General features: G+C 42.7%; 1 protein-coding gene across 1 annotated transcript in view; it reads left to right on the top strand.

Annotated features, from left to right (window-relative positions):
• Window positions 1–27,239, top strand: part of CDH23 (cadherin related 23) — a 1,302,172-nt gene that overhangs the window by 1,214,783 nt on the left and 60,150 nt on the right. Inside the window, 5 exon segments of the mRNA XM_044299558.1 lie at window positions 8,465–8,923; window positions 9,555–9,671; window positions 12,750–12,974; window positions 13,083–13,252; window positions 18,513–18,650. Of these exon segments, the coding sequence (XP_044155493.1) occupies window positions 8,465–8,923; window positions 9,555–9,671; window positions 12,750–12,974; window positions 13,083–13,252; window positions 18,513–18,650 (1,109 nt within the window).

Raw genomic sequence — 27,239 nt, 5'->3', positions numbered from 1 at the left:
GAGAGAGAGGATAACTAGGATAACGAGTTTTTTTTTTTCTCTTCTTTGAGGAAAGCTGCCAACGAAATAAGGGGGTAGGGTGGGATATGTATGTCTTATTAAATTATATTAAATGAAATAAAAAAAATATATATTTAAAAAAAAATTAAAAATTGTGCCATTGGAAATTGTTCCTAAAAAAACAAGTCCTCATACGGGCTATGTGAATGGAAAAATGAAAAAGTTATGGCTCTGGGAAGGCAGAGAGCGAAAAACTAAAACACAAAAATGGAAAATCACTGTGCCAGGAAGGGGTTAAGTGAAAGATATCATTACATTCAGATGAGCTAACCCTACAAGGCATTGTGACTAGTTTAACTGTGAATTTCCAGGTGACAGTCTCCCTGTAATGTGTGGCTAGTAGTGTTGAGCGTGAATATTCTAATCGTGAATTTATTGTGAATATCGGCACTTAGCAACATACCTAGCAACCAATAGGAAAGTTGCCTACCCCTTAGTGTTGATTGCAAATATTCTAATCGCTAATTTGTATCGCGAATATATTACATTGCCGATTTTCGCAATCAAGAAAATAATGACTGGAGATCACAAATTCTCGAATTTGCTAATTTATGGCGAATATTCGGACAAAAACGTATGAATTATCGCAAATTTGAATATTGCCTATGCCGCTCATCACTAGTGGCTAGTACAGGGTGTTTGTATTACCCAAAGATGTGCTGTAACATTAAGCTTCTGGACCCCAATGCGAAATCCATAACAAATGCAACTGCTTTAAAAAAGCGGTTTTCTAGGAGTTCAGTATTGATGTTATTGGATAGGTCATCAATATCTGATTGGGGTCCAACTCCCAGTACCCCCACTGATCTGCTTTTTGAAGAGGCTGCAGTGCTCCGGTGAGCACCATGGCCTCCTCAAAGCATTCCAAGCACATTACTGTACATTGGATAGAAACTGTAAGTGGTATTGCAGCCCATACCCATTTACTTGAATGGGCCATTTGACCAATGAACTGCCACTGGCGTACGATGAGGCTGCAGTGCCCACCGCACAAACAGCTGCGAGTCAGACCACCATTAATCAGATATTGATGACCTGTCCTAAGGATATACTATCAGTGGTGAACTCCTGAAACCCCTCTTTAACACTAAACCTCTCACTTAGAGAGCAAAATTTTGGAAAATTGTATTAATAGAAACATAGAAACATAGAATGTGTCGGCAGATAAGGACCATTTGGCCCATCTAGTCTGCCCAATATACTGAATACTATGAATAGCCCCTGGCCCTATCTTATATAAAGGATGGCCTTATGCCTATCCCATGCATGCTTAAACTCCTTCACTGTATTTGCACCTACCACTTCTGCAGGAAGACTATTCCATGCATCTACTACTCTCTCAGTAAAGTAATACTTCCTGATATTACTTTTAAACCTTTGCCCCTCTAATTTAAAACAATGTCCTCTTGTAGCAGTTTTTCTTCTTTTAAATATTCTCTCCTCTTTTACCTTGTTGATTCCCTTTATGTATTTAAAAGTTTCTATCATATCCCCACTGTCTCGTCTTTCTTCCAAGCTATACATGTTAAGGTTCTTTAACCTTTCCTGGTAAGTTGTATCCTGCAATCCATGTACCAGTTTAGTAGCTCTTCTCTGAACTCTCTCCAAAGTATCAATATCCCTCTGGAGATATGGTCTCCAGTACTGAGCACAATACTCCAAATGAGGTCTCACTAGTGCTCTGTAGAGCGGCATGAGCACCTCCCTCTTTCTACTGGTAATTCCTCTCCTTGTACACCCAAGCATTCTGCTAGTATTTCCTGCTGCTCTATGACATTGTCTGCCTACCTTTAAGTCTTCTGAAATAATGACCCCTAAATCCCTTTCCTCAGATACTGAGGTTAGGACTGTATCACAGATTTTATATTCCTGCCCCAGGTGCATTATCAGAACAGATCTCTGAGGTACCCCACTGGTAACAAGACCATGGTCTGAATATACTCCATTGACTACAACCCTCTGTTGTCTGTCCCTCAGCCACTGCCTAATTCATTCAACAATATGGGAGTCCAAGCCCAAAGACTGCAATTTATTGATAAGTCTTCTATGTGGGACAGTATCAAAAGCCTTACTAAAGTCTAGATAAGCGATGTCTACTGCACCTCCACCATCTATTATTTTAGTCACCCAATCAAAAAAATCAATAAGATTAGTTTGACATGATCTCCCTGAAGTAAACCCATGCTGTTTTTCATCTTTCAATCCATTGGATTTTAGATGTTCCACAATCCTCTCCTTAAGTATGGTTTCCATTAATTTCCCCACTATTGATGTCAGGCTTACTGGCCTATAGTTGCCCAATTCCTCCCTACTACCTTTCTTGTGAATGGGCACAACATTTGCTAATTTCCAATCTTCTGGGACATCTCCTGTTGCCAGTGATTGGTTAAATAAATCTGTTAATGGTTTTGCTAGTTCACAGCTGAGCTCTTTTAATAGCTTTGGGTGTATCCCATCAGGCCCCTGTGATTTATTTGTATTAATTTTAGACAGCTGACTTAGAACCTCTTCCTCTGTAAAGTAACATGCATCAAAAGATTAATTTGTCGTCTTTCCTAACTGAGGTCCTTTTCCTTCATTTTCCTTTGTAAAAACTGAACAGAAGTATTCATTGAGGCAGTCAGCTAGTTCTTTATCTTCTTCCATATTCCTTCCTTCTTTTGTTTTTAATTTTGAAATTCCTTGTTTTAGTTTCTTTTTTTCATTTATGTATCTGCAGAAGGCCTTATCGCCTTTTTTCCCTGACTGAGCTAATTTCTCTTCTGCCTGTGCTTTGGAAGCTCTTATAACTTGTTTGGCCTCTCTCTGCCTAATCTTTTAAATTTGCCTGTCATCCTCGTTTAGTTTTTTTTATAATTCCTAAATGCTATCTTTTTATTTTTAATGATTTTGGCCACTTCTGTTGAGTACCACAGTGGTCTCTTCCTTTTTTTGCTTTTACTGACAAGCCTAATGCAATTTTCTGTTGCCTTCAATAGTGGCACTTTTAAGTAGTCCCATTTCTCCTGTACTCCAATGAAACTGTTCCAGTCTGATAGGGACTCGTATACCACTAATCTAATTTTAGAAAAGTCAGTTTATCTAAAATCTAAAACTTTTGTTTTTGTGTGGTGTGACTCAGTCACTGTACTTATATTAAACCACACTGACTGGTGATCACTAGATCCCAAGCTTTCCCCTACAGTAATATCAGACACCAAATTCCCATTTGTGAATACTAAATCTAAAATGGGAACAATAGTGAATGTATAGGGGCACACTCAAATGGGGGCACTAGATCCACTGAGATGGATGTAATTTATTAAAACACACACAAATAAAAAACTGTAAAATGGCAACAATGCATGTAACACATGAGCCCTAACAGACAAGACCACTATATAACATATAACATATACACTGGCTGTATATCACTACGAAGCAAGTGTTCCGTCTCTTGCCCAGTATAGAACTGCTTTCAGATCGTCCAGCATAAGGTGAACCTGCCAATATACTATATGTAGGTAGCTTTTACGCTGTAGAGGAACGGATCACACTTTATCCACTGCCATCAATAGCTGGCCCGCTGCATAGGTTCAAACTCCACACACAGTCCAGTAAGCACTTCTACTATATTCCTAAACAGTCACATGTAGCAACTCTAAATTGGCCTCAACAACAGTGCTTAGTGAATGCACAACTATCGAGCAAGCTCCTGACGGGAGCCGGGTCTTACCCTTCTTCACTGCAATACTGCAGCGCTGGTTCCAGACGGCCGCACACAAGCGGTGTCCCACGTGGTGTGCTGAACCTCTACGTGGCGTCCCACGTGACCTAGTTGCTCTGGAGACCGAATGAGGCTAAAGTGACGTCACTAGTAAGGGACGGCTTTTACCGGATCCAAATGTCCCCGATTCTTTCTTTATGTGAAGATATTGTCTCTGCTGGATAGATGAGATACACGCTCACTCCTTACTTTAGACGCGTTTCGAGGTGCTGTACCTCTTCCTCAGTGGCCAACTGAGTGAGCGTTTCCACACTCTTTTAAAGGGGCTGATCTTCCCATAATGCTTTACTTTATTCTGCATTACAGAAACTCCGGAATGGAGTAGGATATCTACATTGGCATGTATATTCAAGCCCTAAAATATAGTGGGTCTAAATATTGAAACTGTACAATTTAAATAAAACACCACATCTTATATATATAATATATGATAAAATCAATATAAAATTCTAAAATTCATAATAGGAATTGAAGAGAATAGTGCAAATTACACAACAATATGTGGCTCAAGTCATACCGCATGGAAAATGCATGCGGTACCGCTATCAATAAATTGTATTTACCACCATATATAGGGTATACATATTATGGGATGGAGGGGAAGCAACAATGTGCACAAGGAACAAATGTCCTATAAATCTTCTGTGGTTCCCTCAGCCTACATCCCTCATACACATTCATTCCTCAAGAACCTCATAGGGAATGGAATGTTCTGGATCCAGGAGAGGTATGTGTACTAGGGGAGCTATCTGATAGGGAGGGGAGATCGGAATGTCGATAAACGACCAGACTCCGATGTCCCATCACCACCAGACAACACCCCAATTCTCACAAGAATCCCAAAACTTCCATTTCTGCGTTTAAGCCCCCTTGGGATCATTGTATCGAATTTAAAGATCCTTCGTGATTCTTGTCTTGACATGTGCGCTATGTGATCCCCACCTCTCCAAGACTGCCTGACTTTCTCAATCGCCATAAATCTTAGACCAGTGGGATCACAATTGTGCATCAATTTGAAGTGTCTTGACAAAGAGTGTGTATCCTAACCCTTTTTGATGTTTGAGATATGCTCAGCTACCCTCTTCTTGAGGGTTCTTTTGGTTCTCCCTATATACTGCTTTCTGCATTTGCATTCAAGCAAGTATATAATATCAGTAGAGTCACATGTCAAACATTCCTGTATAACCAACCTGGAGTTGGATACAGACTCCGCTTGAGTCGTCTTCTTAGGGAAGGTAGTAATCCTACAATTGGCCGCACCTAAAGAAGTCTTTTATTGCCAACCAGTTATTTTTACTCTGAACCTCATTATTTCTTCCTTTCACAGTTGGGGCTACTTTCCCCGCCAAATTGCCTGCTCTAGTGTAGGTGATCTTTGGGGCCTCACTTAAAAGAGGACCTATCAATTTGTAATTTAATAAGTGGCCCCAATGTCTCTTTATAATTTTTTCCATTGCCCTATACTGAGAATTAAATGGTAAGACTATTCTCAGGGTTTCATCATGTTGTTGAGGAACCTTGTTGGAGAAAAATTCTTTCCTTTCCATTTTCTTCATCTTATGCAGTGAGTTGTCTATTACCTGCTTCACTTTCAAACTTGATATCTTCAGTACAATTCCGTTTCAGTCGTCGGAATTGACTGGTAGGGACATTAGTAAGCCAGCGCGGAAAATGACAACTAGAAAACCTAATAAAACTATTCCTAGTGACTGGTTTGAAGAATGTGTTACAACATAAAATGTTAAATCTAAAATGGCCTCCTTCCGGGTTGGCTCCTCAACTACTTGCTGTAGAGATAATCCCAGTAGGGAATTTAGAATATCTGTACTCCTGGGAGAACCAGCTATTTTGGTTTTCCAGTTTACATCAGGAAGATTGAAGTCTCCTATAAAGATAACTTCGGCTGCTTTGCTGAATTTGACCAAAAAAGCGGGTGCAATGACAAGGAGCTGCGATAGCACTGCTCCACATCATTGTACCCCTCAGTTACCGTGTACATGATCACAACATCTCAGAGTAATAATACAGTGAAAAATAAACTGAAACTTTGCGCTGACTAAAAACTGTATTTTTAAATCATCTTGCTTGAAGATCTGGCATGGGATTTCAGCCGAGATCTTCAATCAAGATGGCAGTGGCCGGCCCGTCGCAGGCAAATGGGGGAGGTATGATTACTTTTGCTTTGTTTTTTACACTATTTCAGGTTAAATATATTCGCTACCATGAAGCACGAGGAAATTCGGCTTTGTGGCAAATCGAATTTATCCTGAAAAATTCTGATCGAATTCCACTTTGTTGGATTCCATTTGCTAATCTCTACACTCAATGTACTAGGACCAAGCCTATTTAGCTTTATTAGTTAATTAAAATAAATTAAGTGAATTTACAGTATTGTGTTTATGGATGATTGAACAATGGCGGTCAACGAAATAAGAGTCGCTCAACATCTATTTGAAAATGTCTATAAATTACTTTTTGTACTGGTCTCCTTAATATGTGTACTCAGAACACCTCCTGACAATTATTGTGGGGTCTGACACATCTGATTCATTCTTTTAATGCCAAACCATTTGTAGTACAGAATATTCCATGTAGCCCTTAAAATGTAATGCCTCACAAAGCACTCAATTGAACCTCCTGCCTGCAATTCTGTTTTCTTACTGATTTGGTACCTTTGATAAAAGTTTGCTGGCGTGAATGTGATGCAGTGAAGTTCTATAAATTCTGAAAGCTTATGCAAATTCTTCTTAGATTTTAAAGAACAGCTAGTACAAAAGTAAAAAGGAATACAGGGACATGAAATAGAAAATTCATGTAATACTGGCAACTCCAGATCATTTTGCATTCCATCAAATATAAATGCAGTACAATATACCATGTAAGCCATTGTACTATAGTCATTGCATGTCACCAGTGCTTTCTAGCGTGGTCTCACAAGTCCCTGCTTCTTTTTATATACAATAGTTCTGTGCTTGTCTTAGAAGCAGCTGACTTGACCATAGGGTAGTGCTACCCTGTGACCGGTAATCATGCCACGCAACATAAGGTTGCAAGGTATTGGTACTACATTACATAAAGATTGGGGATGTGGTCATGTTGTAACCCAAAAGTTGCTGTGATTGTGACATAACAGTCAACATAAATCCAAACCTGCATCCACTATCATTAGGTAGCACAACATTTGCAATCTTAATGTCTCGAGGCCACAAGTCCCAATGTAACTCTAGATCCTTCTCCACTAGTAAAATCCCTTGGATTATAGCCCACATTGTTATTACAAATTCAACACATGAGAAAAACTCGCTGCATATAGATTCATATAATTCAAATTTTATCTTCATAAAGTTACAGCAAGACCACATTGTCCATAAATCACAGTTAAAGGGAGTCTGTCACCACATTTCAGCATATTAGACCAAATAGGGTTATGTGATCCACCCAGAACTTAAAAACGGTACCTTTGTTGTAGAAAACAGACTTTTCTTTTTGCCGAAAATGAATTTATAAGATTATGTTATGAGCCCTCTCAAGTGCCCAGGGCGGTCTCTCAATTCTCGGAGCCCCAGGCAGCACCTCCTAAACACTACGGCTGTGCGGTCCAAATGGTAGCGGGCGCATGCGCAGTAGGTATTGCGATGCCCTGCCAGGAGCGGGCATCGCATTGCGCATGCGCCCGCTACGATTTGGACCGCACAACCGCAGTGGAAAAGGACAGGGGAGGGGAGTAAACTGGCGGGCAGAGGCACACGGAGGGCGGGGTTATGAGCCGTTTAGGAGGTGCTGCCTGGGGCTTCGAGGATTGAGACGCCGCCCTGGGCACTTGAGAGGGCTCATAACATAATCTTATAAGTTCATTTTCGGCAAAAAGAAAAGTCAGTTTTTAAGTTCTGGGTGGATCATATAACCCTATTTGATCGGTCTAATATGCTGAAATGTGGTGACAGACTCCCTTTAAGCCACATACACACGAACGTTAGGGCTCTGTGCCCGTGCTGTGTACCACAAATTGCGGTCCGCAATGCACGGGCACAGACCGTGGGGCATCCGCATGAGGATCTCGGACCCATTCACTTAAATGGCAAAAAAGTAGTGCATGCAGGCCACGGGGGGGCACACGGTCATGTGTGTGTAGCTTAATGGTGACAGACCTCAGTGTTTTCCTATGGAGGCAACTCTACTGCAAAAGAAAAAAATCCAACAAGGTCAGACTCTTTACAATGGTTGCAAGGCCGCCATCGACTTTATTTTCTATTGGGAATATTAAACTTGAGGTTCTAAGTTTTCTTTCATTTCCATTACAGGAGCTGGAAAATGAAAATAACAAATAGCTGGATCCTTTGAATGCGGGCACAAATGGTGTTTTACGGATTTCATTGCCGCACTATTTTGTCCACCATTTTTAATAGAATCTGTGATGTAGTCTCCTAGTCTAGGCTCCTAAGTCATACAGCTTTCCAGGTCTCCTATCTAGCTGTCAGCAGGTATTCAGTGTCAAAACTGCTGACAGTCTCCCTTTCCGTCATTCATCATAATCGTAATTGTATTTGCATGTTTGAGTTTTCGATTGGACCATTTGGAAACCATAAAACATAAATTTGAGCTGAAAACATTTCTGATGAACAAAAATGTCTTTTTCAGGTTTTTCTGTTGTGCAGGTGTCAGCAACAGATGCAGACAGTGGACCAAACCAACAGCTAATCTACAGAATCGAAAGTGGTGCTCGAGATAGGTTTCATATTGACGCCATCACAGGTGTCATTCGTGTAGCCAATGTGACTGTGGACAGGGAAGAAAATGATGCCTACAGGCTGACGGTTGTGGCCACAGACCATGGTACCGCTCCCTTGTCCGGAAGCACCACAGTAAATATCCTTATTGATGATGTAAACGACTGCCCTCCAGAGTTTATTAATCCAGTTCAGACTGTCAGTGTCTTAGAGTCTGTTGAAGTGGGAACAATTATAGCCGAGGTTACTGCCATTGACCGAGACCTCAACCCACGTCTGCAATATTACATTATTGAAATGTTGGCCACTGATGACACCAATGCAATTGTGCCTAATCAGCAGGCTGCTTTCAGTATTAACTTCAACACAGGTATTTTGCTATAACATTTTGTGTTTAAAAATCATTTTTTGCAAATTAATCTAAATTTACAGCCATTCCACTATCTTTCTGCATGCACTTCCTTTTCTCTTCTACTGCCTTCCCGATCCTCTTAACTTTTCCTATTAATAACCCCCTGCACTCTTGTTTTCTGCTGATTGAAAGTATCATGGTACTAACCAAACAAATCTCTTCTTTTCTTTATGGCTCACAATCCTGAAGGTTTGATCTGTATCTCTGTAAAAGCCTTCCCCTTCTCACTCATTCGTTGTCCTCCAACATCACCATCATCACCATGATAACTGTTCTCTGGTGCTTACCCATAGTCATTGCTGGCAAGGATGGTGTCTTAGTCATCTTAAAGGGCAAGTGTCCCTTTATTGGTTGTTGCTAAGCCTATGCAGACTGAACTTGGGGGTCACTGTAGCTGTAATTGTAAAGATGGAAATGTTTGCATTAATGCTTTGATATGTTGGCATGAATTGTATGGAAATCTAATGACAGAAATATGCTACATATGGTCAGTGACTGCACCCTATGGTTGGTTATTATACACTGGATGGTAGATATAAATTTAGTAAACCTTAATTTGTGACGTATTCTCCTTTTCTTTTCTTTCTAGGAGCAGTTATGGTAAATTCTCCCTTGAATAGAGAGCTAGTGGCTACATATGACATTTCTGTCTCTGTTTATGATAATGCAAGTCAGGTGGTTGATAGAACAGTCAGTGTCCCAAATGGTAAGTATTCCCTACTGTCTTGAAATATTGCACTCAGAAATTGTTTTAAAGGTTGTTGTCCAGGGCTTATTAAATGATGGTCTATCCACAGAATAGGGCATCACTAGTTGATCTGCAGGAGCCCAACATCCCACATCCCCGTCAATCAACTGGTCTGTGTAGCTCTGTCGATGGAAGTCAGTGCCCTAGCTAGGGAAATTAAGTATTTATTATCAACAGTGGCCTAGGGTAGTGAAGTGGTTTAATGTCAGCATCCTTAGTGGTCTAGAACAGTGAATGGGCTGTACATTCCTGCATTCATGGTGGTCTTGGGCAAGAAGGCAGTAATTTAGGGATCCCTGGTGGTCCATGGCAGTGAAGAGGTTATTGTCAGTATACCTGGTGATCTTGATTAATGAGGGGTTAATTCCAGTATACCTGGTGGTTTGTGGTTTGAAGGGGTTAATGTAAGAAACGCTGATGGCCTAGGACAGTGAAATGGTTAAAGGGGGTTCTTGTGTGAGTGATGCGCGGCCGCGCTCATTTCTATGGGACTGATGAAAACAGCCAATCACTGGCTTGGCTATCTCCAGCAGTCCCATAGAAGTGAACGGAGAGGTTGCTGGACTACCTTTTAATTGCTCTCCTCCATGGATATTAAAATTAAAGGAATTGCGTCATCTCAGACTTTGATGGCATATCATTAGGATATCAAAGTATGAGATGACACACCCTCTTTAATGTTAATATCTCTGAGAAGGGGCAAATTAAAGGTTAATGGTATATACCTGGGGTTCAGTGATTATTCAACTCTCCAGGCTCCAACATTGTGCAGAATAGAACAGCTGTAACTAGACAGCCGCATAGTTCTCTCTATGATCATTCACGAGCGCTCTGTCTGATTCATGTTAGTGTGATGAGGAGTCCTGTGGGGCCTTCTGGTTTAGGGGTTTGGTCGCAGCTGCAGCCAATATAGTTTTGCCACTGGTTGAAACTAAAATTTTAGGGTATACATAATCCTCAATAGTAGTCCATTGGAGGACTATGCAGAACATATTATTATTACTTTAGGCTACTTTCATACTTGCGTTCGGGGCTCCGCTTGTGAGTTCCGTTTGAAGGCTCTCACAAGCGGCCCCGAACGCATCCGTCCAGCCCCAATGCATTCTGAGTGGATGCGGATCCGCTCAGAATGCATCAGTCTGGCACTGTTTGTCCTCCTCTCCGCTCAGCAGGCGGACACCCGAACGCTGCTTGCAGCGTTCGGGTGTCCGCCTGGCCGTGCAGAGCCAAACGGATCCATCCAGACTTACAATGGAAGTCAATGGGGACGGATCCGTTTGAAGTTGACACAGTATGGCTCAATTTTAAAACGGATCCGTCCCCCATTGACTTTCAATGTAAAGTCTGGACGGATCCGTTTGCACTATTTTTTTTTGTTCATGGTAATGCAAACGGATCCGTTCTGAACGGATCTAAGCGTTTGCATTATAGGTGCGGATCCGTCTGTGCAGATACCAGACAGATCCGCTCCGAACGCAAGTGTGAAAATAGCCTTATTAAACCATCATAATGTTCTTGGCATTACTAATGATTACTGGGGATTCAGGTGACCTATCTTTAGTTATGTTTAACCCCTTAGTGACCACTAGGGATGAACAAATCGACTTCAGATAACACATCCGAAGTCGATTTGCATAAAACTTAGTTTTACTACTGTACGGAGTCAGGGACAAGGAGGGACTCTTACGTAACGAGGTCTAGAGGGTCCTCTTTTGGGTGTGCATTGCCCCTAACTGCAGGGATCCGATATATTGTAGGGTCAGATAGTTGTAAGAGACCCAGTATTAGCCACCCGGACACCCCTAGCCCAAGGGTACCATTGGCACAGCGATTTATGTAGTGTGATTCATAGAATTTTAGGGTAATTTTATTAGTAAGCAAATACAAGTTATTAGTAAGCAAATACAAGCTATTGGCAGATGGCAATAAAAAAATGGAAGAAAAACGCTTGGTCCGTAAGGCCCAAAACGGGCTGGTCACTAAGGGGTTCAATTAGTAATTACATTTATATTGTTTTGCAATTCTCTGAAGTCTTCTGTATAGTTTGGTGTTGCACACAGTTTTTGTGTGTGTTTTTATCAGCCTTTTTATGTTTGCCTGAGTTTTTTCTGTGTTTTTTTGGCAAAAAATATCAGATATAGGCTACATGCACACGACCGTATGAGTTTTGCGGTCCGCAAATTGCGGATCCGCCCAAAAAAAAGATGCCATCCGTATGCCATCCTTTTTTTTTTGCGGATCCATTGTAACAATGCCTAAAACGGACGAGAATAGGACATGTTATATTTTTTTGCGAGGCTACGGAAAGGACATACGGATGCGGATAGAACACATTGTGCTGTCAGCATTTTTTGCGGACCCATTGAAATGAATGGGTTTGCATCCTCTCCGCTAAAAAAGGAACAGACACGGAAACAAAATACGTTTGTGTGCATGAGGCCATAGATGTATTGAAGTCTATGAGAAATATTAAAGGGGTTGTCCAGATGTTTAATATTGATGACCTATTCTCAGAGAGGCATGCCAACATCTGGCACCCCTGTTGATCATCTGTTTGAGAAGCCGGGAGGGTGCCGTAGCCTCCTCATAGTTCCCCAAGCACAGGGCTGTCCATTAGATAGCAGACATGCTTGGTACTGCAGCCCAGGCTGTGCCTAGGCTATGTGACCAATGAATGTGAGGTAACAGCGCTAGGAGGAGGCTGCATCGCTCAGAGCGCCACGGCCTCTTCAGACAGCTCATTGGCTGGCTGTGGGTAATCAGACCCTGACTGATCAGATACTGATGGCCTTATCCAAAAGATTGGCCATCAATATGAAAAAGTCAGAGAACCCATTTAAACACAGGACAAACAGGTGCAGGTGTATTTTCCGGTAAATATATATTTTTTTCAAATCACTGCTTTCACTGGGGCATTTTTTTGTCACTAGACCTCTACTATCTTAGCTTTTTTGGTGCTTCAAAAAATGTATGTGCAGCGTGTGTTTGCGTTTTTGCATGGTATTTTAAAAAAAAAATGCTTTTTATCGTTCACAGCAAAACTAACAGTCAATGTTCTGGATGTCAATGACAACACTCCTAGATTTCGCCCTTTTGGGGTTACTGTTTTTACTCAGAGGATTATTGAAGGCGCTACCCCGGGAACCACACTCCTATCAGTGTCTGCTGTTGATCCAGATAAAGGACCCAATGGTCTCATTACTTATTCTCTCCATAGCCTGGTCCCAGCAGGATATGCACAACTTGAAGATAATATGGCAGGTATGAGAGAGTCAACTTCTCAAGCTCTCCTAACATCATACTTTATCACATAGAAAACCTAGCATATTAAGCACATAAGAATCCTATGTATTGTTTTTTATATGACAGGAAAGATTATCGCAAACCGTACTGTTGACTATGAGCAGGTGCAATGGTTAAATTTTACTGTCCGGGCCTCAGATAATGGTTCTCCTCGTAGATCTACTGAGATTCCAGTTTACCTTGAGATTGTGGATATCAATGACAATAATCCTATCTTCAGCCAATCCTCATATCAGGTAAAGATGAATAATAACTGCATTATGTAATATTTGCAGATTGCATCAGGAACATTGGTATCACATAAGACTGGATTCCGCAGTGACACTCCCCAGTCACACTAGATGGACACATTTTTCATCTACTATATTATTATTTATTTTACAAAGACATTTAACCACATTAGAGCTCATGCACACGGCTGTTGCTCAGCCGTGCCAGTATTGCGGCCCCCAAACAGTGAGCTTGCAGTATACGGGCGCCGGCGATGTGCTCACCGCATCACAGATGCAAACCCATTCATTTGAATGGGTCCGCAATCCAGAAGGTCGGTGCGGAACAGAGGCATGGAACCCCACGGAAGCATTATTATGCTGTTACACAGTTAATATTTACATTAATGTAGATGGGAATTTATATAGTTTATTCTTTGAACCATTTCCCAAAGATATTTCAATGGTTAGTTATACGCTGCCATGTAGTGGCCTTTTTTGGTAATGCACTTGTTTTTTCCATGTTCCATTCCCTGAGATCTATGACACATTACCTTTGTGTGATGCTTCACCTTCCTTTTTGAGTACAGCACTTCCTGTGTCATGGATGCAGCTAACAGGCCTCATGTAACAGGGACACATGTATTCGGCATGCTAGTGTCACGGCTGTGTCATGGTCTGGTGGTAGTGGACCGTGATACTTTAGACGTGCATGCTTGTTGTCGGTGGCAACGTGTCGTTTTTAGCATTCTTCCACACTTTCCCTTTAAGGTTGTTGTCCCTTCCCATTCTGGTGGGTATTGGGATAAAGTGTGAGAAAGGTGGACCTAGGTGTGGGATCTTATAGTACTTGGGCTTATAAGCGTGAGGTTAGTGGAACTTCAGCTTCTTGTGGAGCTTGAGTTATGCTGCCACTCTGGACCTTACCATCTGTCATGGTGGGGAGTGGGGGGAAACTCCACACCGTACAATGTAGGTTCCGGGTATGAGCCCTCCCACTAATAGGGTTCAGTCATATAGTTAGGAGGTCAGGGCATATAGTTAGGAGGTCAGGGCTAGGATTTAGGGATGTGTTAGAAGGTGACCTGCTCCCTTTATTCCTGGTTCCAGGCCTAGTGGCATATCCTGCCAACCTACATTGTACGGTGTGGAGTTTCCCCCCACTCCCCACCGTGACAGATGGTAAGGTCCAGGATGGCAGCATGACTCCAGCTCCACAAGAAGCTGAAGTCCCACTAACCTCAGGATCCAAGCCCAAGTACTATAAGAGCCCATACCCAGCTCCACCTTGCTCACACTTTAACCCCATACCCACCAGAATGGGAAGGGACAACAACCTTTAAGGGGAAGTGTGGAAACATGCTAAAAACTACATGTTGCCACCGGCAACAAGCATGCATGGCTAAAGTGTCATGGTCCACGAACACCAGACCATGACACAGCCGTGATAGGTACGCTAAGGAAAGTATCCTCTTTTGACCGCATAATACTAATATCCATTCATTCTGCTGTATCCTGTTGTCTGATGTACAAAATAAAGCAAGTTTGTGGAGGAAAACGGTATTGGTGAGTTCAGCTATCTGATGAAAATTGTCCGCAGTGATTATATCTGCTTTTACAGGCTAGGCATAGAGGGATAGATCGGAGTCAGAATAACTATGGAGTGCTTCCGTGGGGTTTCTGTCCGTGCCTCAGCACCGCCAAAAATAGAACATGTTCTATTTTTTTTTTTGCTGTGCGGACGGATCGGGGATCCATTCAAGTTGAATGGGTCTGGATCCGTCGTCCGAATCTGCATGAATGTTGCCTGTGCATGGCCAACGACCGTGTGCATGAGCCCGTAAATGCATGTAACATTAACTGTGGGTACATATTTTTGGCATAAGACCCTCTAGATCCAGACCACGAGTAGATTTTCTGCACAGGTCAGACAGTAACTTATAAAGGGGTTTTCCGAGATTTTGATACTGAACAGTATCTGATCGGTGGAGGTCCGACACCCAGGACCCCCACCAATCAGCTGTTTGAGAAGGCACCGGTGTTCCTGCGAGCGCCGCTGCCTTCTCGCATGATACCAAGCAGAGCTATTGTACAATGTACGGCGCTGTGCTTTGTATCACGTTCAGCCCCATTTACTTCAATAGGACTGAGCGCTTGGTAAGCACAGAGAAGGCTGTAGTGCTCACAGGAGTGCCAGTGCCTTCTTAAACAGCTGATCGGCGGGGGTGGTCCCAGGTGTCGGACTTCACTGATCAGATACTGATGACCTATGCTGAGGATAGGTCATCAGTATCAAAATCTTAGAAAAACCCTTTAACTGCATTAACTTGAAAAGCTAGGTTCACTTTTATTCAGGCTTCAACACTAGAATTCTCAAGCAGTACTTATTGGAGATATGTCCATGCAGTTAATCAGTTAGGTCAAGCTTGTTGACAGTTTCCAGTAGTAAACAGCAGAACTTTGAGTACAGCTCTGGGCTACAGCGAGATGAGCAGAGCCATACCAAGATGAGCAATGTAGACAGTAAAAGAGTGTTTGAATGTGCATTTTATTGGAATATTTGCTGAGGTGCTGACAGGATGCAGCCCTTGTGCTATATCTTAGGTGTGGGACAGGAAGTAAATAATAGGGTCACTAGGTCACTATGATTGCTTATATACACCTGTTTGTGGGCCAAAACCAGATGCAGGTCTAAAACACAGAACAGGTCCACATCTTTCTGTTATACCTTATATATAGTTGAAACCAGAAGTTGACATACACTATATAAAAAGACACATTTTTTTTCTCAATATCTGACATGAAATCAGAATAAACCTTTCCTATTTTTGGTCAATTAGGATTACCATAATTATTATTATTTGCTAAATGGCAGAATAGTGAAAGATAATGTTTTAAGGCATTTTTTATTACTTTCTGCAATGTCCAAAGTTTACATACACTAAGGTTACTATGCCTTTAAACAATTCTGGACTGCCCATATGATGATGTCATGTGTTTGAAAGCTTCTGTTAGGTTTGTTGGCAACATTTGAGTTAATTAGAGACACCTGTGGATGTCTTTAAATGCACACCTAAATCACACTGCTTCTTTGTGTAGCATCATGGGAAAGTCAAAAGAAATCAGCCAAGATACCAGGAAGAGAATTGTGGACTTGCACAAGTCTGGCTCAACCTTGGGTGCAATTTCAAGATACCTGAAGGTGCCTTGTTCATCTGTGTACAAACAATTATACGTAAGTACAAACAAGATGGAAATGTCCAGCCATCATACCGCTCAGGAAGGAGACGGGTTCTGTGTCCCAGAGATGAACGTGCTTTGGTCTGACATGTGCATATCAACCCAAGAACAAAAGCAAAAGACCTTGTGAAGATGATGGTGGAAGCTGGTAAGATTATGTCAATATCCACAGTGAAACGAGTACTGTATCAACATGGGCTGAAAGGCCACTCTGCCAGGAAGAAGCCATTACTCACAGGAACAAAGACCTACATTTTTGGAGACATGCCCTGTGGTCTGCCGAAACTAAAATTAAACTTTTTGGCCATAATGACCATCGATACGTTTGGAGGAAAAAGGGAGAAACTTGGAAGCCTATGAACACCATCCCAACTGTGGAACACGGGGGTGGCAGCATCATGTTGTGGGGTTGTTTTGCTGCAGGAGGGACTAATGCACTTCACAAAATAGATGGCATCATGAGGAAAGATTATGTGGAAATACTGAAGCAATATCTCAAAACATCAGCCAGGAAGTTAAAGCTTGGGCGGAAATGGGTCTTCCAAATGGACAATGACCCGAAGCATACTGCCAAACTGGTTACAAAGTGGCTTAAGGATAACAAAAATCAATGTTTTGGAGTGGCCATCACAAAGCCCTGATCTCAATCCTAATAACAATGTATGGACAAAGCTGAAAAGGCAGGTGCGAGAAAGGCGACCAACAAACATGGCTCAGTTACACCAGTTTTGTCAGGAGGAATGGGCCCAAAATCCGACCACCTATTGTGAGAAGCTTGTGGAAGGATATCCAAAACATTTGACCCAAGTTATACAGTTTAAGGGCAATGGTACCAAATATTAATGAAATGTATGTAAACTTTAGACTTTGCAGAAAGTAATAAAAATGCCTTAAAACATTCTCTCTCTCTCTCTCTCTCTCTCTCTCTCTCTCTGTCTCATTATTCTGGCATTTGGCAAATAATTACGGTTCTAATTGACCAAAAACAGGAAAGGTTTATTCTGATTTCATGTCAGATATTGAGAAAAGCATCCATATGTGTCTTTTTATATAGTGTATGCAAACTTCTGGTTTCAACTGTATCTGTAATCTTCACTGTCAAACAATGTTGGAAACCACTAACCAATAACTGACTGTGTGAACTAGGCCTTACAATGGATACATTTTTTTTATTAAAAGAGGAGTGTTCTAACAGGATACTAATACTAGGCAGGATTCCCTCCAAACCCACAGGCAAGCAACTGTACGAAGCTAAATTTTTTTTGCTAGACAGGAGGGGCATTAGGAGATTAATTACTAAATTCAGGTTAACATATACTTTTCCATGTGGTAATTGGCCACGACAAATGTAGAAGGGTGAGACATAGGTTGGTTTCCCTACCTATACATTAAATAAGGTATACAGGGTCATTTACCCCCCAACCCAAATAAAATTGTGACTTTTGAAATATACGGTAGGGGTAATTTCTTATCCAGAAATACGCCTACATTAGTTAGTTGCCCTGCAATCTGTGACTTTTCCCCGCTCACGCCAGGTCTAAAATAGCGGTGTGGAAGAGGACGGGCCAGTAATCCCGTCTCATTCATCATTTTCTACTCCTGTTTTAGGAGTCGAAAATGGATGTGCCGAAGTTATGTAGAGGCTGGTGCCAGATATAGGGATTATTAAGACTGGTGTCTAAAACTTCTGTCTTAATGAATGACCCCCAGTGTTTTTACACCACCCTCGACACTGGGGAGTGGCAAGAGCAGTGTAGGAGCGTGGTAGGATGAGGCCATCAGCCTCTGCAAATTCACTAACATTTACACCAGGAAACTGGAATCAGGGGCTGGAATAGATTTTGAATGTAGGTGCACGGACTGGCAGAGGATGCACCTAATTCATGACAAGATCACCATAAACTAAAAGCATCGTCCGACAACGTAGGGAATGCTGTCGGACGATGCTGAGAAATGCTGGTCTTTGATAAATGACCCCCACAGTTCTTTCCATATTGATAGGTATAACTGTCTCCTCAATCATAAATTATATCCTCTGATCTTCTAGAAACCAGTATTTGAAGACATTCAACTAGGTTCAACAGTTCTACGGATTAAAGCAACAGATGCAGACTCTGGACGGTTTGCTCTCATCCAGTACAGTCTTGTTGATGGAGAGGGAAAGTTTGGGATAAATCCTACAACGGTAAGTGCTTACTTTGATATTAGTATGTGTACTGCTCTGCAATCTCCAGAACCCCAGATAAATAAATGGAGGGGCCAAGTGCATGCCTGACCAGTCATTCTGTTCATTTTGGGGAGCTCCACAGGGTACTGGGCCCCGTACTTGTGATCTGTGGGGGTCTAATAGTCATCCTCTTTCCTGTGGAGAGGGAGTAACTTTATAGAACTGGAACACCCCTTTTGTAATAAGGTGAGTAATAGAACCTGGCTCAGCAGGAAGTGCATATGTTGTAAGCATTGCTTGAAAAAGGGGGCTTGCCCCTGAAATGTTGCAGGTAATGTGCACCACGCCTTGTCCATCTCTGTGGTGAGTCAAGCTGCTATGTATGGCCTGATGCTGCTATGAATGGACTAAAGGATTTCATGTAACATCTAATGGGCTGGTATGCATATACTTTCTCATTTACCATTGTATATGGAAATATTTGATAAAGAAAATAACTTTTGCAATGCAAGCGTCCTTTGCTGTTTGCTGGATGTGATTCATGTAAAGGATCTGCAGGTCCTGAGTGCAAGGAGTTAAAGCAGCTGGTAGTCAGGAGGTACTTGCAGGGTCAGCTGCAGGTTCATGTAGACACTTGGGCGATAAAGACTCAGTGGGCCCCCTTTGGGCATTTTGCACGAAGCATGGGCAATGAAACTGCATGTATTATAGATGTTGCCAAATACAATAGACAGAACAAATATCCCCTTATAATGTGAGCCAACACAAAAAAATACCCCTATAATGTGCACCAGTACAAAAACTACCATGTGCATCAGTACATATCAGAATATCAGACCCCCATAACAGATCCTCAGATAAGACCCCATATCAAACCTCACATGAGACCCCGTATCAGACCTACATGTCAGAACCCCCCCATTAGACCTCAGATCAGACCTCCTTTAGACCTCCATGTGAAACCCCCATATGAGACCTCTGATAAGGACTGCATGTCAGACCCACCCCCCATATCAGACTCCCTTCATACCTCCATTTGAGACCTCAGATCAGCACTCCGCATGAGACGGGGCACCCATATCAGACCTTATATTAGACCTCCATATCAGACCCCCCAAGTATCAGACCTCAGATCAGACTTTAAAGTAAATAAATTAGCTTAGGGTACTTTCACACTAGCGTTATTCTTTTCCGGCATTGAGTTCCGTCCTAGGGGCTAATTACCGGAAAAGAACTGATCAGTGGGGTGCGTGGATAGGATTGTACACCTTTACATTCCCCAGACCATAACGCTGCCACCACTAGCTTATGTTCTTCCAGCAATGGTTGCAGGTTGTCCGCTCTCTGATATTTCTCGACTGACAAGCCAACGTCTATCCGTTAGCAGAAAACATGACTGATTGGAAAAGGTAACACTTTCCCAATCAGCGGAGGTCCAATTTGATACTGCCACAAAAATTGAAGCCTTTTCTGCCAAGGCAACTATGTTAGCAGAGATGCAGCGACCATCCATCTACAGTTCATTGAACTGTTGTTTTAGACACACATATGGTAGCCCCCTGGCAGTGGCGTACACACAATCCATGGGGATCCGGTGCAAAACTGATCCATGGGGCCCCCTCCTTGCCCCCCCAACCCACTGCCGTCCCCCTAATCTGTCTTCACCCCCCACCCCCACCTCCCCTACCATTCATCCAACATGCCTCCCAACAGCACCGCTTTGTGCGGGACAGGCCGATTTTGTATGGCAGTCCTGCTGTACTGCCATCTGTGGAGGACACTGTTATGGGATATCTGTGGATGACACTGTTATGGGGCTCTGTGGGTGACACTGTTATGGGGGATCTGTGGGTGACACTGTTATGGGGGATATGTGGGTGACACTGTTATGGGGATATGTGGATAACACACTGTTATGGGGATCTGTGGATGACATTGTCATGGAGGGTCTGTGTCCTCCACAGATATCCCCATAAGTGTCCTCCACAGATATCCCCATAAGTGCCCTCCACAGATATCCCCATAAGTGCCCTCCATAGATATCCTCATAAGTGCCCTCCACAGATATCCCCATAAGTGCCCTCCATAGATATCCTCATAAGTGCCCTCCACAGATCCCCCATAAGTGCTTTCTAGTAATGTATCAGTGGGGAGGGAAGTGGCGGGGCTGGTGCAGTGCCCAATGCTGTGCACACACCGGGGGCAGCTCCTACCTTCTGGGAGTTCTGCTGCAGTATATTTTGCTCCACGGTCATGGCCCAGCTCCTCCCTGCGCTTCTTCTGCTGCTGCTGCTGCAATCCAGAGCACGGGGCAGCAGCTGCGGAGTGAGCGGCTGTCAGGGCAGCGGGGGGGGGGGGCACATGGGCCATGCACTGTGGGGGGTCCACGAGCCGGCAGCTTGAGCTTAACATCTCTCCCTGAGCTCCCTCTGTCATGCGCCTCCTGCCCCGCCTGCCTGTTTCATTCATAAAGTGGAAGGAGCAGGCAGACGGGGCAGAAGGTGCATGACGGAGATGTTTGCATTTTGCCAGCAGCTTGAGCGGCGCAAGTGGGGCCACAATAAATGCTGCGCGGCCGCCCACCCGCGCAACTTAGTTAGAGGGAACACTGACTGCAGGGGCCAGGGAGGTCAACAGGCAGCCGGTCCCCCTGGAGTGCCGGGCCCAGTCGCAACTGCGACCTCTGCGACCCCTGTATGTACGCCACTGCCCCCTGGTACATTTCGGCGGTGTGATGCTCCACTGTAGCGGTTTCCATCCTTCGTAACTGACATTCATCTCTCACATCAGTGGCACGTGGCGCTCCGCAGTTTCCACATTGTTTATTTGCAGCTATGCCATTTGTCCACTCACAATATGCTTTCAATACAGCAGTATGTGAATAGTTAGCAAACTGCGCTGTTACAGAAATACTGCCACCCTTGGTTAGAAAACCAATAATCATCCCTTTTTTGCAACTCTGATAATTCACCTCTTTTACCCATGACACCAACGAGGGATATGTGTGCAGACAGCCTATCATACACCTTATATACCCACCAAGCCAGCTCAGGACACGTGACATCCTTCATGAGTTATGTGCAGCTGTGCTGCGGACTGTGAAAGTGGGAAGTGGTCATTATAATGGGACTCCACTGTGTATTGATTGCTTAGTCTAGCACCTGTTATGCAGTATTTTACTTCTTTTATGCAATATTATCAAATGTTTTTAGATTATGTTATAAAGCAGATTCTGTAATGCTAACGAGAGTGTCATGATTCAAGAAGAGAAATTTCTCCATCGACTGTATTTCATGATTGCTGATTCCATGTACCTGTTTGTATACTAGATTATCAATAAAATATATATTATGTGGAATTAGGAGCAGAGTTCACTACAGGAATTTGCTCTCCCACATGGAGCATGTTTCCCACAGTGAGCATATTCCACTGAAACTGGTCTTAGGGTTCACTCAGAAGGAGTACAAGAGGAGAGGACTACAACCTCCAAGGTTTCTCAGGCTCACCACTTCTCCACTGCTGAGCTCCAGCCCCTCCTGCACTGATCACATGACAGTGACATCATCACAGGTCCTTACCACTTCTCCTCTCTACTGCTGAGCTCCAGCCCCTCTTGCACTGATCATATGACAGTGACATTATCACATTTCCTTACCACTTCTCCACTGCTGAGCTCCAGCCCCTCCTGCACTGATCACATGACAGTGACATCAAAGGTCCTTACCACTTCTCCTCTCTACTGCTGAGCTCCAGCCCCTCCTGCACTGATCACATGACAGTGACATCATCACAGGTCCTTACCACTTCTCCTCTCTACTGCTGAGCTCCAGCCCCTCCTGCATTGATCACATGACAGTGACATCATTAAAGGTCCTTACCACTTCTCCTCTCTACTGCTGAGCTCCAGCCCCTCCTGAACTGATCACATGACAGTGACATCATCACAGGTCCTTACCACTTCTCCTCTCTACTGCTGAGCTCCAGCCCCTCCTGCACTGATCACATGACAGTGACATCATCACAGGTCCTTACCACTTCTCCTCTCTACTGCTGAGCTCCAGCCCCTCCTGCACTGATCACATGACAGTGACATCATCACAGGTCCTTACCACTTCTCCTCTCTACTGCTGAGCTCCAGCCCCTCCTGCACTGATCATATGACAGTGACATTATCACATTTCCTTACCACTTCTCCACTGCTGAGCTCCAGCCCCTCCTGCACTGATCACATGACAGTGACATCATCAAAGGTCCTTACCACTTCTCCTCTCTACTGCTGAGCTCCAGCCCCTCCTGCACTGATCACATGACAGTGACATCATCACAGGTCCTTACCACTTCTCCTCTCTACTGCTGAGCTCCAGCCCCTCCTGCACTGATCACATGACAGTGACATCATTAAAGGTCCTTACCACTTCTCCTCTCTACTGCTGAGCTCCAGCCCCTCCTGCACTGATCACATGACAGTGACATCATCACAGGTCCTTACCACTTCTCCTCTCTACTGCTGAGCTCCAGCCCCTCCTGCACTGATCACATGACAGTGACATCATCACAGGTCCTTACCACTTCTCCTCTCTACTGCTGAGCTCCAGCCCCTCCTGCATTGATCACATTATGATGATGTCAACACAGGTCCTACAGTACTTGCACTATATCAGATTATAGTGCCTGGCGGCAGTGCCTTTCCCCCCAAACCACCTTCAGAATCCTGGACATTTTTGGTAATTTATAAATCCTGGCTGGACAATTTTGTTTAGGTCTCTGGCACAGGACATATCCGGTAAAAAGAGGACGTATGGTCACCCTACTTAACAATAAAAGGACCACTGCAGGAAATATAAAAGGAATTGCTTAAGGTAGCCGGTGAAATTTAGTCACAAAATACTGCTTGCCCAGCGCAGCTTTGTATATGTTTAAGACGACCTGACCCCTCTCCTGCCATGTCTGTTTTAGTAACTACTTGCATTCCCAATGTAATAACAATTCTGGAGCAATACTGGATTCTTATGGCTCTATGTTGTGTGATTCCTTTATTAGTCATACTAGAAGTTTGTGAATGAATTGCCAGCAGCTTGCAGTATAGGATTAGATGGGTGTTACCAGTTGGTAGTGTGTACCTTAACAGTCTGACAACAGCAGCACTGATTAGACAGAGTCAGACACATCAGCTACTGGTACCACCCAGCAGTACCTTAACTGCAGACTGCTGGCAATGGCGCAACAGGAATGGCACAACAGAGAGCAATAAGAATAGATGCTCCAGAATTGCTATTACATGGGGAATGCAAGTAGTTACTAAAACTGACATGGGAGCAAAAACAAACAACGCAGCACCACTCTGCAAACATAAATAGTAAAGTAAATACAATAGTGCCCTACACACTATAGAAATGAACTAATGCTAATGCTACATAATATATGTAAGATTCTTGGCAAATACATTTAGTAGAAAATTATTTGTGCCTGTCCGCCACCGGCAAGGCGATCTCTTCAAGACAGGAACCTACACTAAATACTACCTCTGCTAGTGCCATACTAGCCTCGATTAAATTCAGGGAATGCAGGTCCCACATGCATGCCAAGCCCACACTATATTATATCTCTAAAACTGACTTGTCAGTAGAGGTGACTGGTCTTCTTTAATAGAAGTTATTCCTGTAATTACATATTGCCAGTGATTTGCTGTTTAAAGGGAACTTGTCAGGATTTCCATGCAGCATGAAATATAGATAGGTTCTTTCAATACAAACCATTATGTTTTTCCTCAAAATTCCATGTTTTTGAGAGAAAGTGCAGTATAGAAGCAAGCCGGAAATTAGGAGAAGACTCACCAGGATGGGTCCCTGATGGCTTCTCCCTGCCTGACACAGCTTGATTGAGAGGTCTCTTAATATATACAAATAGGGAGACACCTGTCAATCAAGCTGAGCTAGGCAGAGAGATGCCATCAAGGAGCTACCCCATAACTCTTCTACCAACAGAACCTATTATAAGTCATTGGGGTCCGTTAAGTTCCTGTGGTTTCATTGCTGCCTTGTGATTCTAAGTCAACAGTGAACTAACAGATGCCAAATCACTAATAGTAACAGACAGTAATGTACTTAGCATCGCTGCATCAATATGCACAGAGCATTAACACTGCAGCCAGCAATTATCTGTGCAGTCGCATCAGTTTGTAGCCACTGTACAGAAGGCGGGGTGGGAATGCACTGACATTGCAGGATTGACACTGAACTTAAAGGCTATGTACACCATTGGGGGGTCATTTGTTATTAATATTATTATTGCATTGTACTTATTTTGAGCTAAAAATCATTATTTTCAATTGTTTTTTATAAATAAAAAAAATCAGAGCCCCTTTCTCTGTACAGGGCTGAGCTTCTCTAGTACTAGCATCTCAATTTTCTCTCTCTCTTCCATCAGCTAGCTCAGCTCATCTGATACGCTCCAGATCTCTGATATTATAAAGACTCATTATAGCTCAATTATTATCTTACTGATAAGAATGTGGCTTAAATAAGTGTTTATGCCCTGTTAGAAGGGGTGCAGATAGAAATCACTGGGCCCCATAGCAAGAATCTAAATTGGGCCTTCATGCCCCATTCATAGCCCCTCCTATTACCTGTCCTGGCCAGTATATATAGGAGTGCACTGATATATACCATGAGGTATATACCATCAGTACACTGCTGTATATACTATATATCTTAACACACTGCATCTATTAAACCCTGCATGTCACACATTGGTACAGTGCTGTATATACTATATATCAGTACACACTGCATCAGTTATACCTCGTACCTCACTTATCAATACACTGCTGTATATACTAAATATCTGTACCCACTGCATCTATAATACCTCATACCTCACATATCATTACACTCTTCTATATACTATATGTCTGTATATACTGCATGTATTATACCTCATACCTCACATGTCAGTACACCGCTATATATACTATATACCGGTACATGTATCTTAACACACTGCATCTATTATACGATTTACCTCACATATCAGTAAACTACTGGGTATACTACATACCTGTGTCCACTGCATATATTATACTGTATAATAGATGCAGTGTGCTTGTGTGTATATATATATAGAGAGAGAGAGAGAGATGGAGAAAGAGAGCAGTGTACTAATGTCAAAAGTACAAAATATTATAGATGTGTGTACAGATATATGTGGTCAATTATATATTGGTTATGGTTATTGTGTACATTAGATAATAGTGGTTGTAACTGTCTACAGTACTATATATATGAGTGAGATATGAGTAAAACTAGGGAATGGGGCGCAAATGAAGAGAAAGGAGGAGGACCTCCTCTTACCACTACATGTTAGTCTCCGTGGAGAGCTCATCCTGCAGTTCTTCTCCATGCTGTTGGGGGTTGAAGGAGCTGTCATGATGCTCTGTGCAGTTCCTTTACTAGATGTACAGGATCTGTGATTATGATGATGTCATCACAGGTCCTGGCAGATGCTCTTTTCTAACTTGGGAACTACACCATGTTCTGTGCAGTTCCTTTACTGAAAACATCCAATTAAATCAAATTGTGAATAGTTCAATATGTGTGATATTCCACAAAGACTTACCAAATATACAAGAGAACACATATAATATAACATCATAATTTATTAGTCAATTATTCATACAAAACATAATAAATAACATCCTTAAAAATAGGCAGTAGTGCATGAAGTACTGTAGCAGCATGTACCCCCCAGAGTTCACTGGATCACGTACTGTAAGCTCGGAGATGCTATATCCGTTAGGGTCCGACACAATTGTCAATAATTGACCTTACAAAATGGACAAACGGTGAGGTCATCATCACAGGTCTTTTACCTTTCTCCACTGATGGTGGGTATACTATACTGGTGCTGCTGGACAGTAATCAATGTAATTAGGGGACGGGGCCTTTAGTTCACTGCGGGAACTTTTTACCACAGGCCCCATAGAAGCTGCGTGGTCTACCTCTATTGGAGGTCATGCTACTGCCTCTTAGTAATTTAGAGATATGGTTTATTAGATGACCGGCACAAAGTGAAAGTACCAGTCACACAACTAGAAAAACACTTAATCTTTTGCGACAGAACAGCTCAATATTATTCGTAAAGATCAATTGAAAAATAGATTTTTAGCCCAAAATGAGTAAAATGCAATCATAAAAAAAAATTGCCCCTAAAAGGTGTACATAGAGTAAGTGGATATATATGTATTGACTTTGGAGCTTGCTGGGATTATTCTATAAAGGTTGGAGAACCCATTTAATACTGAAGATTTCTTAAGGTCTAGGGAATCCAGCTGACTGATGCAAATCCAGGCAAACTAACAGTTAATGCCAATATATCTTGTGGTCTAGGCTGGAGAAGAACATAATGATAATATCTCACATGATCAAGGGTAGTGAACGGGTTAATGCTAATGACCACAGTAGATAAGGGATGAGAGGGGGCTGATGCCAGCATCCTGGGTGGTATAGGGTAGTGAACGGGTTAATGCTAATGACCACAGTAGATAAGGGATGAGAGGGGGCTGATGCCAGCATCCTGGGTGGTATAGGGTAGTGAACGGGTTAATGCTAA

Source organism: Bufo gargarizans, chromosome 6, assembly GCF_014858855.1.
Source record: "Bufo gargarizans isolate SCDJY-AF-19 chromosome 6, ASM1485885v1, whole genome shotgun sequence".
Lineage (NCBI taxonomy): Eukaryota > Metazoa > Chordata > Amphibia > Anura > Bufonidae > Bufo > Bufo gargarizans.
The sequence above is the reverse complement of the archived record's forward strand: the minus strand, read 5'-3'. Positions and strand labels throughout refer to the sequence as shown.